The sequence below is a fragment of the Typopeltis vanoorti genome, chromosome 7 (assembly GCF_054136105.1).
Source record: "Typopeltis vanoorti isolate ZY-2024b chromosome 7, IOZ_Tvanoo_1.0, whole genome shotgun sequence".
Lineage (NCBI taxonomy): Eukaryota > Metazoa > Arthropoda > Arachnida > Uropygi > Thelyphonidae > Typopeltis > Typopeltis vanoorti.
In genome coordinates, this window is record NC_143555.1 from 61,117,352 (window position 1) to 61,133,702 (window position 16,351).

Sequence of the window (16,351 nt, forward strand, 5' to 3'; positions counted from 1 at the left end):
ATTTTTTTTATTGAAAATCAGATTTGGATCGGCTTTAAATTTCAAAACTACTCAACATTTTAAAATTGAAATGTTGTTTGGTATTTTTAACCACAGAATAAGATGTTTTCATTGTATCTGACAATAACTACAACACTTTCATGAAATGGTGTATATTTAATAGAAGTATCAGACATTATCTGGCTTGGTTTTCTTACCTATTCCATAATGCAAACCTCCGAGCGAAGCCTCTACTGTAGATAGCAATCCTTCTGGAGTCATCTGAGCACTATATGTCACTGCAGAAACCCACATAAGATGATAGGTGAAAATTTCCATCATTTCGAAAGGGAAACACCACCATGGATCTTTTAATAAAGAATAACCAATACATCGTATGAAATATATAAATAAGGCTGTGATGAGAACGTTGATGTGACCCATTTTTTTAAGAAACCACCGAGCATTGTGTAAAAATGGAAGACCCACAAAGCATCCAACTGTTACAGTTAAGCCCAGAAGGTAGTTTGGGCTTCCTAAGTCTTCTAGGTACCAGAAAAGGAAGGTCTCCACAAAACCCCACATAGTTCCGAGCCAGAATATCATAATAAGCAAAGTGAGCACTGGAGGATGTCGTAAGAGATGAGTAATGTTCTTTAACATATTTCCTTTGGCAGGAGCAACTCCAATGTTCATAACGTAAGCAGCAATAGCTGTTATTAACGCTAATGCATTATAGAAATGAAAGGCAGGCGTATAATCTGGATAACCTTTCTGTTCACTCACGAAATCGACGAGAATTCCTGTAATCGGTGAAAATATACCCATAGCCAAAATACCCCACATTCTTTCACGGCCGTATTCACTTTCGTGCATTTCAGCCATAACCACTGCAGTAGCGTCAACTTGATTAAAGCAAATGGCATTGAACATGTTAAATACAACTCGTAGCATGAAATAAAGCCAGAATGTTAGTGCTTTACTGCCGGTGGGAGAATCGCAGTTACCGACAGTTGTTTCTAGCAGATTCGTTGTATTTCTCCATTGATCATTCGTTATTTTTTGAATGCTTGTTGCACACTGTACTTGACACATAGAAAGATTGCAAGACAGGTTCTTAAACAGAGTATTAAGTGGCAAGATCGGAAGGATAGGATAGATACATGATGATCCTCTCACAAATGGTGACTGAAGTATCACAGTAACATTGGAATCATTTCCTACAGAAACACTGCATGTATTGTTCTGGTGTTCCATCGTAACGGAACTGCTTGTAGTTTCTTGGGAACAATGAATAGCACATTCGTTGATATGTAAAAGGAACGTAGAGTTTATTTGGGAGGCATCGCATGCATTTGAGGAACATCTCTCCATGGATATGGACGGCTCCGCGGAAGGCGACCACTGGAGATGTGTATTTGCATGATGAACTTGGGGAGCAGGAGGAACATATAAAATCGCAGTGCTTGTCAGTATACTCATAACAGATGAGACTACAAGAACTCCTTTGTATTGACCTAACTTGTCTGCAATGAAGCCCGCAATGGGAGAGCTGAGTAGCTGAATTATGGGTAAAAGCGTATAAATTATTGCTGTTTCTTCCACTGAAATTCCCAGATCTTTCATATGTATCGGCATAAACGGCAAGACGCATGATGATGCTGTAAAAGAAAATTCATTTTAGTAACCTAGTCATAATTATTTTTTTGCAAAACATGTTACAACTACATTGATTGTGCGCGCGCGAGCTTCTGGGGAGAAATATCAGCTCAACTTGTTATAACTATTTCTAACTGGCATTTTTAATAAATAGTACGTAAAATTTCTTATTATCTTCTTTCTTATGCAATTGATTATAGTTAAGAAAATATCATATATTCATGGGTTTAAAATTTTTAGAGAATTAAAGTGCACTAGAAACTTATAAAATAATTTTCATCATAAATTGCACGCATTTCTTATCTTAATTTGTACATTCTTATTATTAATATTTTCAATTTCAAATATCATGGCTGTTTATAACAAACATACAAATATTATACACTTCATTTGAAGATTATCATTTTGCAGTTTGCTTGACACTTAATTGTTAAGCATAACATATCATTGATTACTTAAAAGTTAAATATATCCGATTTAAGGCATTTGTCATGATCACTTGAATGACCATCGCAATATCAATAAAACCATAGTATGCGACTGTGCTAACATTCGCATAATATAGAGTAATTGTCATCATCTGTATAGTGATCATTGCGATGTTGGTGAATACACTAGTCGAAATAGGATACTGTTTGAATGTGTTGGTTCTCATGTCAAGGTTTTCTGTAAAGTTGAAAAGGTTTATTTATTTAGTTTTTAAGTTATGCTGAACGCAGTATACTTATTATCCCGTTTTCCTAACACAACAATATTTTTAAATAGCTGATAATTTATGAATACTCATATGCGTAGGAAATAATTCAGTTTTCATTGCCATAATTCGATTTTTGTTTTTTAATAAATAGTTATTAGCCTGCTGAAATGATCTTAGACTTTGTAAAAGATGTAATTGATCTTGAATATGCAAATCATTGCAAGCCCTTGAATTAAAGGTGCATTTGTAATTGAGGCTTTGATGTGAAAATTTTCGGTTCTTTGTCTGCTTTTGTAGTGTCGTATTAATATGGCAGTTTATAAGCTAGTAGGTATAAAATTTCTTCAACACATGCAGAAAATAAAATCCCTAATATGAATGGCTTTAGAAAGTTTTTGCTTGTTCTTCTGCTAAAAGAAACGCGGAAACTCACGCAATTTACAATAGGATTACTGGGAAGACCGTGTTTTGTTGCTCCCACCCACAAAAGTTTATTTGCAAACCTATAGTACATTTTTGTATAGATGGGTTTGGCTCGCAGATCAAAACAACAGATAACTAACTTCTGAAAAGTCTAGTAACTCTTATGAGCAAGTTCGGTGATTATTATCGGTATTTCTGAATATTGTTTTTTCTGAAAGTGTTTATCGATGTCGGTTACTCCTCCTCCTCGTTCGCAACATAATTTTAGTGATCCATGATTTAGGATTTGGATTTTATTGTGGAGACTTGCTTCATCTAGTTCTGAGGAAAAATTGGGATTAGAACCAGGTGTGAGACGATGCTCAGGATATGATCACTGATTATCAAAATTATTAAATTTCAGTTATTGTTTCCTCTAAAATATTTACTAATATTATTCAACGAAAGATATTTTCTCTGTAAATTCGAAGTCAAAAATATAATTAGTAAATTGTTTTCTCCGACGTATTAGTTATGTTATGTATCGTATTATAGAACTGAACGTTAGTCACGAACGTTAGAACAAGCCAATGCATATTCTCTCAGTTTCGATGATATATTAAGTTTTTACTAGCATCAAATTAATTGTTCCAGAACGTTGAGAAGTATTCATTAAATTATTGTTTTGAGAACTGTAAGAAAACTGCAGATTATTTCTATATTTATTAGTTGAGTAATCAATAGTAAATATACTTACTTTTTCAAAGAAGGACGAATATTAGGTTTTGTTGAAGCAGATTTTTTTAATAATATCTGCTCAGGATATTCATGTCACTGCTATACAAAAAGTGGCGTTATCACTGAATTATTTTGTTACAGCTTTCGATCTGTGGAATATTCTGTTACTTCTATTTTATTCATATACAGTATATATGGTATTTTTTATATCGTAAATTATAAACATACTTTACCTCCGAACCAGCAGAAGAGCATAATTTTTAGAGGAACCAGAGACTTATTGATTGTTGGTAGCTTCATCTTTTGTAAACTGATGATTCAATGGTGACAGAAAAGATGAATCAACTAGTCTATTGCACTATCTTCCATTTCAATGTTTAGATATTTTCCGTTTGTTGCTGAATTTTTTATCATCAGTCCTTTCGCATCTAAAATAAAATTAAAACATACCTTTATATTCAGTCTGTATACTACAAATAAGACGAAAATTATTGGCCATTATCTTAATAGTTATTAGTAAATCATTTATTAGTAATAGTTGCCAAAACGCGAAGATAACTTATTATAATATATATTTTCAAAAAAGATAATTTAAAAAAATTATTTTAAATCATTTCTAGTTGTATTTATTAAATTGCCATGTATTGGTTTTTCAAATCGGCATACGATTAATATCAGGAATAAGTAATAATAAATTCCAGTTTTATATTTCTAATGTTCTTTTACAAAAGCTAACTGAATATACTGTATAGCTATCTAAAAATTTTGAGAGTCGCTATCAGTCACTCTCCAACGACTATGATCGTCTTCTGAACAGCCGATTAGGTTAGGCTGTTGTGAATGTTTGAAATTATGGACGAAGTAGCTAAACGTTTGAGGCAATTGTATTATATCTATAAATTGACTGAATTCTTCTAGCCAGTTTTCCTGATTTGTGGATAAAAAATTTGAGTTTTTGAGTTTACTGGCAGGAAAACTCTACTACTTGCAGTTGATGGCTGATAATCTGCACGACCTTCCCGAAAAGTGGTGATGTACTTCCAGGAGCCACTGATAGTCAAAAGGGCATTTGTACATGCTACCTGACATCTTTACTTATTATCCTCTTCTCAGTCTTTGTAGCATACTATCAACGTTTATAGTTGTAAAACAGCTGATTAATGTTGATCTGTTTTGGATACCCATTTCATGCTTTTTTATTTAGACATACAGATGTTTTGTATAATCCTTGAGGATATGTTTCTAAATATTAGTGTATATTAATGCAGTCATTTATTAATGGAAATTAATCTGTTATTTGAAATTTTACTACCAAACAATAGCAATCATATTACTGTGTTAAAATTGAAAACAAAGTTGCGATTGATTCGATATGGCATAATGCTTAGGCGCAGTGACGTTCTACAGCCCTAGAGTTGTCACAGATTCGAGAATTACGAATAGCACTTCTGTAATTAAAAGATGCATTTCCAGAATCGGCTGGTAATAAATGGAATATCGGATTAATATAAATCATTCATAGTTGCAGGGAGAATGCATATGCTTAGTTATGTTTAGTTGCTGTGTATAGGATGAAAACCACCAAAACTCGGGTTTTTCTTTCTACAGTATAATACAGTTAATGATATAACGCAATTAATAGGCATAATACACTGGCCATATAGCCCTCTGTTGCTTCGGTCGCAATTGAAAACAACAGTGTTATTTACAAAAGATTAATAATATGGACAAACTGGTTTGCCTCACACAATTCTTTACTACTGATTACGATATAACTCGGTATATTTTTACCTTGATGAAAGGTATCTGAAATTTATGGGTTAGTTCTTCAGATTTATAAACATATATTCATCATCAAACAGCAAATTATAAATTCAAAACGACTTTCTTTTAACTGCTAAATTGCAATTCTTTAGCAACACCTAATTGCCTTTAATTATATTTTTGTTGTTTAAGTCTTAAATCTATTTAGTGAAATGAATTAATAAGGAAGACATTAATAAATTTAATCACAGATCTGTTGCTATCATCGATACTGAATGCACGAATTCTGCCGTTGAATTTTGTTTATTATATTCAGTAATTTCGAGCTTTTATCATTTGTTAACACAACCGTTTCGGTTTTGATACTGCGATTTCAATTAATACATGACAAGTAACAAAGATGCAGTACTAAAACAAAATATAACAGAATAAAGGTAAATGGTGAACAAGAGGTAATTAGAGTTTATTAAACTATTTAAAACAAACAAGGAAATGATTGCAAACAATTATATATATACACTGTATATATACGAGGGTGGTCTGAAAGGTTCTCGGCCTCGACCATACATAACAACACTATTGGCAAGATTTTTCTTTTTCTAAGTTGGTACATCTGTCATAAGCATCCATGTGAAAAGGCAAATCATTCTATCAAGTAGTATGTTTTATACAGCTGTCTGAAGCAAACGTGTTGTCTGTAAATGGATAAAATTGAGTATCGTGTAGTTATACAATTCTTTGTAAACGAAGGTTTAACGCCAAAAGAAATCCATTCGAAGTTGATAAAAGTTTATGGGAACTCTCCTTCGTTTTCGATAATTATGAAACGGGCTGCTGAGTTTAAACGTGGTCATACCAGCCATGAAGATGATCCACGTGAAGGACGTCCAAAAAGTGTAACAACACGAGAAATCATTGATCAAGTGCACGATATGGTATTGAATGATCGGCGAGTCAAAGTGGGTGAAATTGCTGAGACTATAGGCATTTCAAAAGAACTTGTAGGATATATTTTGCATGAAGAATTGCAAATGAAAAAGCTTTGCGCAAGATGGGTGCCGCACTTGCTCACAGCAGATCAAAAACGCACTCGCATGAAAATCTCTGAACAGTGTTTGGAGCCTTTTAACAGGAATAAAAAAAAACTGATTTTGTGCCTCGATTTATTACTATGGATGGGATTTGGAGTCACCATTATACACACCAGAATTCAAACAGCAGTCAAAACAGTCGACAGAAGCCAGTTGTTCAGCGCCAAAGAAAGCAAAGTCAGTTCCATCAGCAGGAAAGGTCATGGCATCGGTGTTTTGTGATGCTAATGGCATTTTGTTTATTAATTATCTTGAAAAGGGTAAAAGAATAACTGGGGAATATTATTCCGATCTTTTAACCAGACTAGACGAAAAAATTCGTGAGAAAAGAACCGGTTTGCAGAAGAAAAAAATCATCTTTTATCAGTTTTTCAGTTTTCATCACTTTTTCAGACCACCCTCGTATAAAAGTGTTGTTTCGTAAAATCAGTTTTCATTTTTCGGTGACAAATTTCTTTATAACTAGGAGCTAAGTCGTTTCGTGCATGTGCTGTATATATATGGTGTATTATATAATATAGAATACACTTTTTGCCCGTTTGTATCCCTGCAAATGAAATGAACGGTATGTTTGTTTTGTAGCGGATCCTGGGCCGGAGGGAAACTTGGCCGCCTCCAAGATGGACAAAACGAATCCGATAGGTGCTTGTGTATTTTGTAAAACTAAAATGAGAGGGGGGGGGGGAGGACACACGCTAACTGATTCGCTGTGCTTTTGTTACGTAATGGATTAAACGGTGAAGGTGTTTTTTCTTTTTTTCTTTTTTCTTTTTTTTGACGTGAATACTACCGATTAACAGTTGAAACTTATTATACATTAGTACCGGTGGTGGTATTGAAGTCTACATAATCCGAAAGACCTGCTGTGGAGACTAGAGATTGAAGTTGTTCAAGATTTTCACTTTAGGCCTCCAAACAGGGTAGTGGTTTCACACCAGACGAAAAAAACACCTCAAACTTAAATTTATTACCACGTCATTTTAAGTCTGACAGCAATTTTGAATGGAAGTCAACGATTTAAAATTATTGTTTAACAATAATTTTGGTTTATTACGAAGGTAATACTTTATTTTTACATTGAAATATATTTGTATGACGCTACTACCGGTAAGAACTGTAACGGACGTATAACACAGGCTTTAATATAGGACTCACAGCATCAAATAAAAAAAGTAAAACAAACAACAACAACAACAACAACAAAACACTGACATTGAAAGCGCAAATTGTAGAAAACTTCTTACCTCCTGTTTTAATAGCTGTCATGCCGTGCCTTTTGGCTCATCTACAAGCCATTTGCCACTCGCAAATGGCTTGTGGATGAGCCAAAAGGCTCATCTTCTTCTACCCTGCCATTCTTTTGTTTCTCTCACATGGTATCATTCGTAATATCACTGAAGTTGATTTATTCTTCTCCTCAAATTTCTTCATATATAACTAAGGCATCAATGAGTTCCTATAGATAATAAGAACACCTTGCTATATAGGTCTTCTGGTCTTGGTTGTATTATTCCTTCAGTTGTATTATAGAATTAACACCATCCTATAACGTCTTTATAATCTATCAAACTCATCCTACACCATAGACATGCCAATATTCAGCTCATTCCAAAAAAGGGAGTAAATATACATTAATCAAACTATCATCTCATCGCCCTCAGCTCAGTTCTAGCCAAAATAATAGGTAAGATATTCAACTTCTACATCACAGGGGCTTACTTATTAATTAGCGACTACTAGTATGGATTTCACCACCCTCAGTTCACAGCGAATCTCATAGCCATTGAGTATAGTTTAGAAGCCTGTTTAGTAAATCACTGTAACGACAATATGTGCTATGCCTTCTATCATTTACGGTTGGATTTACTCTTCGATTATTCGCTGTACAGCTTTCTTCCATTTTTCTGATTTTCCTTATCAATAATACCCGAGTACACCTGAGCTCTGTCCCCGTGCTCTTTCTCCTATAGATAAATGTCATTATTCAACTGATCTCAAATCCTATCCATAACCAGTGCCTCACACATTGACCTCTCTCTCTCTCTCTCCCTCTTTCATCCAGACTGTTCAACCTTGTGAAATTCAATGCAACCGTAACAGAATCCCGTGTTATTTCGTCCCAAGAAAGACGTCACTTCACTTTCCGTTACTAAGATCAGATTTTTTCTTCGTGTGCTGATATACACCTCGAGCTTTTCAGCACAGGCGCAACATTCACACACTTCTCCGTACAGTACAACACAGTATAGCTGTTAACTCCAAATTCAAAATCCTTTCAAATTTAGAACACTGTTCTAACATTTCTAGTGATACACTAAAATCTTCAGTATCGTGTCTAATGATAACAAAAAAAGAGCAATTCAGTTACTGAATTACTTTTTCATAGTTACTCCAATTGTATTATCCTAAGCGTTCTGTTCCCCCCCCCCTTCCCCCACACACAGCAGGATTCCGGGATGTGTAAAAATAAATACAAATATACAAAAATATATAAAAGTAATGAAATAGAAAAAATCCTTAACCTACCCACGCTACATATACTATAAGTTTACGAAATAAAGAATAAAAACCTTTTGTGGCGATTATATAAAGACCACGAAAAAATAATTATATATATATATATATATACACACACATTTTTTTTTTCGCAGTCGCTATTTGCTGAATTTCTTCCATAATTACTCTACTTATCTCTAAAACCGTAAAAAAACACGTGTATCTGCAAGTTAATATCCATTTATAATATAATATAATATAACCTCAAACTGTTCATGAAAATTATGAATGGCATTAGTAGATTGTTCTTCTTCTTTTTTTTTTAACACTTGTCCACACATAACCCTGATGTGCTATAAGTTCTGCAACATAACTAGCTAGTTTATTATTCTTTTCAGATTTAACCTACAGATGGCAGCACCTTCTTAGATAATGAAAGCTACATGAGAGAGAGGGAGAGAGAGAGAGAGAGAGAGAGAGAGAGAGAGAGATTCCATTTAAAGCCAAATTAATAGAGTTACATTTATTTAAGATTATTAGTATGTAAGTCAATCGAAGTGTGTCGATTCATGATGTAACGAGTCTTTCTTGCTGAGATTAAAATGACGATAGCATAGGCATATACATTGGTGGTAAAATTATACAAAAAAGACAGAGGGGGATATTTGAATCCTCGCAGGAGGGGAACGGATAAGAATGGGTCATCTATGGATGAGTGATAACAGAATCAACACGAAAGTGAAGAGTGGATCTCTCTCTCTTAGGAAGGGTGGGTTATGAATAGTTAGTAACGCATGACCTTAGGGGATGGCATAATAAGAGCAATGAGGATTAGTGAATTTAAGGAAAGACTTGGTGAGAGCTATAATGAACCACTCCTTTATTCTCTTCACAAATGTATTAGTGTTGTTACTACTTATCAGAGAGATATTTTAATAAAGGCCATATTATCCCAAATATAAAACAGATACTGAAGTACAGTGTGTGAACTGAATAACTTTAAATATTAAACGACATATTTTAAAGATTAAAATAAATTTTTGGAAAATTCATTTTCTTGCATTTTATTCAAATTTTATTTATTTTTTATTTATTACATACATTCTCTAGTAAATTTTAAAAATTGACCAGAGAATATATGTAAAAAGTACGTGTTTTTGGGGGAGAAAATCCCTTCTATTTATACTATATAAGAGTGGATAATTCATCTCCAATTGGCAAGTACTCTTAAAGGCTTCTTCTCCCCCCTCTCCCCCCCCTTTGTTGGGATTCGAATCTAGGTATTTTTTTAAAGTCATCTCATCGTTATTGACTGAGCTACGGAGGTTCCTAATTTGTACAATATAATGAATTTGTAAAGTTAAGGGGGGAAAGTAAATCCCGTATTATTTTACAACCGGGTACGAAACTCGGAGTTCGAAATCCATCGAAATCTAAGAGTTTCATGCCGAAGAACTATCGGCGAGTCTAAGCGTAAGTCATCACTTGGGTAGTACAACACTAGGGCAACTCGGAGCAAAGGTGGAGGAAGATCCGTCACTATCCTTAATATTTTCTCATAATGTAAAACGCAGCTCCTAGGAGATGTATTACTGTTTTACATTATGAGGAGAGGTCACAACCCAGACAGGTTTCGACCATTATATGTAAGTTCGGTTCACTTAAACCTTGATATTCCAGGTCTACCTACTCACTGATGAGACCTCAATAAGGGTCGAAACTGGCCTGGGTAGTGACCTCTCCTCATAATGTAAAACAATAATACATCTCCTAGGAGCTGTGTTTTACATTATGAGAAAATATTAAGTATAGTGACGGAGCTTGCTCCACCTTTGCTCCGAGTTGCCCTAGTGTTGTACTACCCAAGTGATCACTTACGCTTTGACTCGCCGATAGTTCTTCGGCATGAAACTCTTAGATTTCGATCTCCGAGTTTCGTACCCAGCTGTAAAATAATACGGGATTTACTATCCCCTTAACTTAATTTATGTCACCGGAAAAATAGCCTCTTGGCTCTTTATCGTAATAATGAATTTGTGCTATTTAACTCCCTCCCTCTCTCTGTGTGTGGAAACTGACCCATTATTATTCTTATTATTATGTGACACCTCCATGGAGTCCAAAGACTCATCGAGGGAGAGTGTGCCAACAGCATTGAACGATTGATCTCCTTCCAACTACTAAACGCGCACAAACCTTCTTAACTTTTTGCTGAGCTATTAATATCAGAGGCTTTACCAATCGACCAACGTCACTCTGCTAAATTTAAGCCTTATTTTTACAGTTTTTCATGAAAATGAGCAGGATTCCGTAATCTGTTTATGAAAGTAATGATAATCTTTAGCATTAAAATAATATCGCGTGTCAAGCAAAGCATTTTGTATTCTGAATTTTTTTTATTTAGCTTTCATGTCATCTCGAAGATATTATTCATACATCGCAACTCAGTAAATATTTTTATTATATTTCTATAATTAGATTACTGTTATATTGCAATTCATACATAGTATTTGTAGGGAAATGTTAATGTTGCTATTCATTTTAAGTAAAGCACAGCAGATTACAGATGTCATTAAAGTAATTACAGATGTCTCTAAAGTAATTCTCTAAATAGAGAATTACTTTAGAGAACATGCAGTTATATATCATTTACAATTCAATGATCTGTAATTTAGAGATTATTATTGCCATTATTGATATACGACCCTTTCATATTTCACATCTTTGGCGTAAATACAAAATAATGGTTATTTTTGGTATGTGGCGTTGTCGCTTTTAAACTTAATTTTGAGGAGAGAAAAAACGAGATAATCGCTCTTGAAAAATCAGTTAAATCTTTCTGACTGCTCGTTTTAAATTTTAAACAGGAAACTTTCAATTTTTCAAAGATTCAATTGGCCAAGTCTTTAAATTAAGAGTTTCACTTGTTTCGAAAAAATTTCCTGTCCTACTTGGTCATTCAACTCACTTTAAACTTGTAAATTAAAAGTGCTCAATTAATTGATTCCATCCCATCCATCTAAAAAATAAAATTCTCTTATGCCTTAAACATTAATAAATCAGAGGAAGCTCACAAAATTAAGTTTTATAATTTGATATACATAACACAGTTGTTTATTGTGACAAAATATGAAGATAATATCAAAGACATAAATTTCGAAAAGTTTAGGGAGTTATTCTTGTATATGTGATTGTGTTGAACTTATTGGCAAAATAAGTTTTTGAGAAGTATACTTTCAAATATGCCGCTTCTGATAAATGTATGGATTTTGGATTGTTGTATGTTATTAGTGATACTTTATTTTTCTTTCTATTAGCATATGTAATATATCGTTGACTGCATATCAGAAGAAATTATATATTATTATTCGTTCATTTTAATATTCGAAATTGTTTTCATCTGGATACTGTTGCTTATTAATCAATGTATATTCAGAACTGTTATTCGTGGATATCGTCCATATTTGGAATAGCTAACCATCGGGATGAAAGGAGGCTGAGGATAATTTACGCATGTTAATATATTAATCAAGCATTTTAATGAAATCATATTGCATTAATGCGAGAAAGAAACATGTTAAATAAAATAATAAAGTTTATTGTATAAATACAGTTTAAAGTATAAAATTCTTTATTTGTGAAACTAATTCCTTGGTTATACTTTTTTAGGCGTTTGGATTATGTTTATTATAATCGATTCCCCAAATGCAATAAAGCGTGTTAAGTTAAAAGTTTCTATAAATATCAAAAACATTTGTTATTTTTTCCAAATGATGGTAAGTATACAAAATATCATGTTTTCCATTTCTCTCATACGCTCAAATTAATCTCCAAAAGATGATAAAACTTGACATTTGTTTCACGTATTCGTTTAGAATTCAACTGATTAGGAGCAATACGTCATCTTATTGAAGGTGTTGAAATGTTTGTGCTACTACGCAGTTCGGGAATCGTTTCTCAGCACCTCTGACAGAACTGACTTCATAATTCTGACGTCTTTTGCATTCTTGTTCAATTTTCTTTAACTGTTGTTAAAATCTCATTACTTACTCAATTTTCTTAGTTAACCGTAGAGGTGCGTAAGAACAGAATGTTGTATTTTAACTATTTTTTAGTGATTTCATGCAGGTGTATATTTCATGCTACTTTTCGTTAACGTTAAATGTATTAAATAATGCTAAATGTTTTAAATATTCGTATATTTAAATGTCCGTTCCCAATTGGTTATAATTTAAAAAATGACTGATCCATGAACGATTTTCCACGAGTCCAGCAGTTTAATTTCAAATAATATTCAGAATCGATAAACTTCCGTGGGCATCTGATATATCAAATTTTATTAAATTCTGTCTACCCATTGTGGTCCAAGATATTATTTTGTAGAATTTCGAATCCTGTTGCCGAATTTCTGCATTAAACATATGATCTAATTTAAACCAAAACTGAGATGATTCGAAAACGTTTCTTAAAGATCCTAAACGCTGTTCATTAAAATAAATACAGCCACCAGAGTTAATGTAATAAGATGGAAATAGTCAAACGACAGCATTCTAATAGGTACTTGTGCATCTGAACACGAGAGAAAAACGAATAAGTTATTTTAGATATCTGCATTTGTAATTTGCTTAAAATTTAGTGTGCGATATTATTTGTATTTCCACATGGCGCATTTCTAGAGCCAAAACACATGAATATTAACAATGACCAATACGAAGAGAAATTGATCGAATCACTCTTGTGTACAGGCTTATTAGGTGTTGGGACGTTATTCATCTCTGCTCTCTCTCACAGAATTACACCACACCAAAACAATAAATAATAAACAAAGATATTTGTTTACTTGCTTATAGTTCGCTAGATTTCAAACCAGTATCTTCAACACACTTGTTACAATAACCACTTGTTATAATGCAAAAGCGACAATGAGTGTAGGAAATAGTTGAGATTGTAATGGATGAAAACCTGACGTCTAGATTTGGCCCTCTCAAATGTTCTCATAGCAGTTTTCTTACTGGGTTGAAGTAGATATTAAGATGACTGTGTCCTAAATTTTTAGTAAATTAATGTAGCCACACCTGTTGAGGTTAGCAGAGTCTAACACCTGCTATATAGCACACTGGTTTTCTTCCATTCAGTTCTGTGTCAAGGGATGTAGAAGGCATGGTTGGAGTCCTAACCCGCCATAATGCTGTCAGCGAATATCGTTAACGCCGATTCATAGTTGGTATGTTACAGTTCGAGGACACTTATTACAACTAGGATATAATTAGAGGATGAAATTTGTCCTTAGGCGAGCAGATCGGGGGGGGGGGACTGGCTTAAAGTGTGGTTTGTACTTCGCATGTTATATTTCGTAGTACTTGAGTTATACCTTTGGTTTTCTGGGAGAGTGACTAGAGTAGATGTAGTATTTTATCTATTCTGTAGAGAGTGTAGCAATTGGCGAAAAAAAGTGTTACTACACATTTAACATGGAAGTATTGAAAAACGCAAAGTCGTCCATTTCACAACATTTCATGACACGATACATTCCCCGAGTCAATATACATATTGTCTTGTACAGACGTTAATGTACGTATTGAATTATACGTAGCACATTGAATTATACGAAACAGAAGATTTCACAAACTAATTATTCACAAGCTATTTATTCTCACCAATTTCAGTAGCATTGACTCACTTTGCACTACGATTACACCTTATACAATACTTAGATTTTTTTTTATTAAATATTGATAAATAGATTTTTCTTTCAATTCTGCCATCAAATTAACAGTCATTTACTGTAGTGAAAGTTGCATGTGTTGGTTTTACCTCAACCAACCTCCTATCGTTTTCCATAATACTCTGTAGAGTAGTTCAGATGGACTCTTGTGTTTGCTAGTCTAATTGTTGCATTCTGTTCTCTTCAAACCGTGTCCCCTAGCCCTTAAATGCGTTTAGTACGTATTGCTCTGGCACACATATGAATGTGAAGGCGTAAATAGAGACTCCAAAATCTTCTTACGAAATTTTGGAGTCTCTCGTGTTTGAGAGACTACTGACGCAATGCATAACACAAGAAAATCACAGTCCTTTTCAGCGCTCTCCTTTCTATCATCTTATGGTTTCTTTTCGCTATCATCTTTTCTATCTTTTATTGACGTCAGTCACACTTGCTCTAGAAAGTGTTTTTATGCCACAACCACATAAATTGATTGATGATTAAAAAGTAGCGAATTACGCCTCTCTGTGAGTTAATTGACATTAAACCATACTCCTTTTCCAGCATTAACATAACTAACAGTTCTTTCCTTTATTACATAAGGTGACTATTGTTAGGGGCACCTATTCTGAAAACAATTGGGGTCATCTATATAATTTTTGCAACATAGTATATAGGCTACAATCATTTCATTTACTTAGGTATTTATTATCTTATTGAACACTTCGGTTTATTTATCATAGCAAATGCGTACTATATTTTCAGCTTAATAATGTGATGTCAGTCGTAGTTAAATGAATAGTAGAACTTAGTAACGACAAGTTTGACGATGTCATGGTGATTGAGTTTGATTAGTCATAAATGTAAATCATTAACGTTATTTTCTTAATTAATAAGTATTTTAAAAATATTAGAATTATTTTATTTCAAAACATTTTTTATTAAGAACTTATTTAAAACAATTTCCCTTCACATAGCTACAATTGGAAAGCACAATTTTACAACCACTATGACCCATTTTTATGCTGTCCCTGTAGTTTGATATTATTCAGAAGGGTTCCAGATCTAAAAGAGTTATTGTACTACATAACTGTAGAATTCCGTTGAATGTCGGTGACCGCTTAGCCTGATTTCTCTCTTACGTAATGCAAACTCTATCGGGTAAACAAGAAAAATATATAAAATGATATTTTCATGTGATGTGCAAATATATATATATATATATAATGCTGTCAGCGAATATCGTTAACGCCGATCCATAGTTGACATGTAACAGTCCCAGGACACTTGTTACAACTAGGATGTAATTAGAGGATGAAATTTGTCCTTAGGCGAGCAGATCGGGGGGGGGGGCTAGCTTATGTGGTTTGTACGTCGCATGTTATATTTCATAGTACTTGAGTTACCTTTTAAGATGTACTCCAAATATATTGATAGGAACAGTAATAGTGTTTTGGTCTTGGTTTTCTGAGAGAGTGACTAGAGTAGATGTAGTATTTCATCTATTCTGTAGAGAATAGATAAATTCTTTGACGTTCATAACACTTCCTGAAATAACTGAACATTTTTTTATTAAATAGCTACACGGAGAGCATCCAAAAAAGTAATTCAGTATTATGTTGAAATGTTTTCCTCTAATTCGATTCCTACTCGAGGAACCGAATGCTTCTTTTGTAGAAAGAAAAAAAATGTAAAAAATCGCTTGCAGGATTCAGATATTTTAATAGCATCTGAGATATTTAATTTCGAAGTTTATTTTAATCTTTAAAGTCGACTGTTTTAAGTGCTGTTTTATTCGACATTATTTAGGATAATACTTAT

The 16,351-nt window shown here is 33.5% G+C and overlaps 1 protein-coding gene across 1 annotated transcript in view; it reads right to left on the reverse strand.

Annotated features, from left to right (window-relative positions):
* LOC150104714 (major facilitator superfamily domain-containing protein 6-like) overlaps positions 1 to 16,351 on the reverse strand; it is a 63,182-nt gene that overhangs the window by 10,157 nt on the left and 36,674 nt on the right. Inside the window, exons 2-3 of the mRNA XM_090395890.1 lie at positions 3,709 to 3,903; positions 198 to 1,640 (exon numbers count right to left, since the gene is read on the reverse strand). Of these exons, the coding sequence (XP_090252016.1) occupies positions 198 to 1,640; positions 3,709 to 3,775 (1,510 nt within the window). The 5' untranslated portion in view covers positions 3,776 to 3,903. The remainder of the gene's footprint in view (positions 1 to 197; positions 1,641 to 3,708; positions 3,904 to 16,351) is intronic.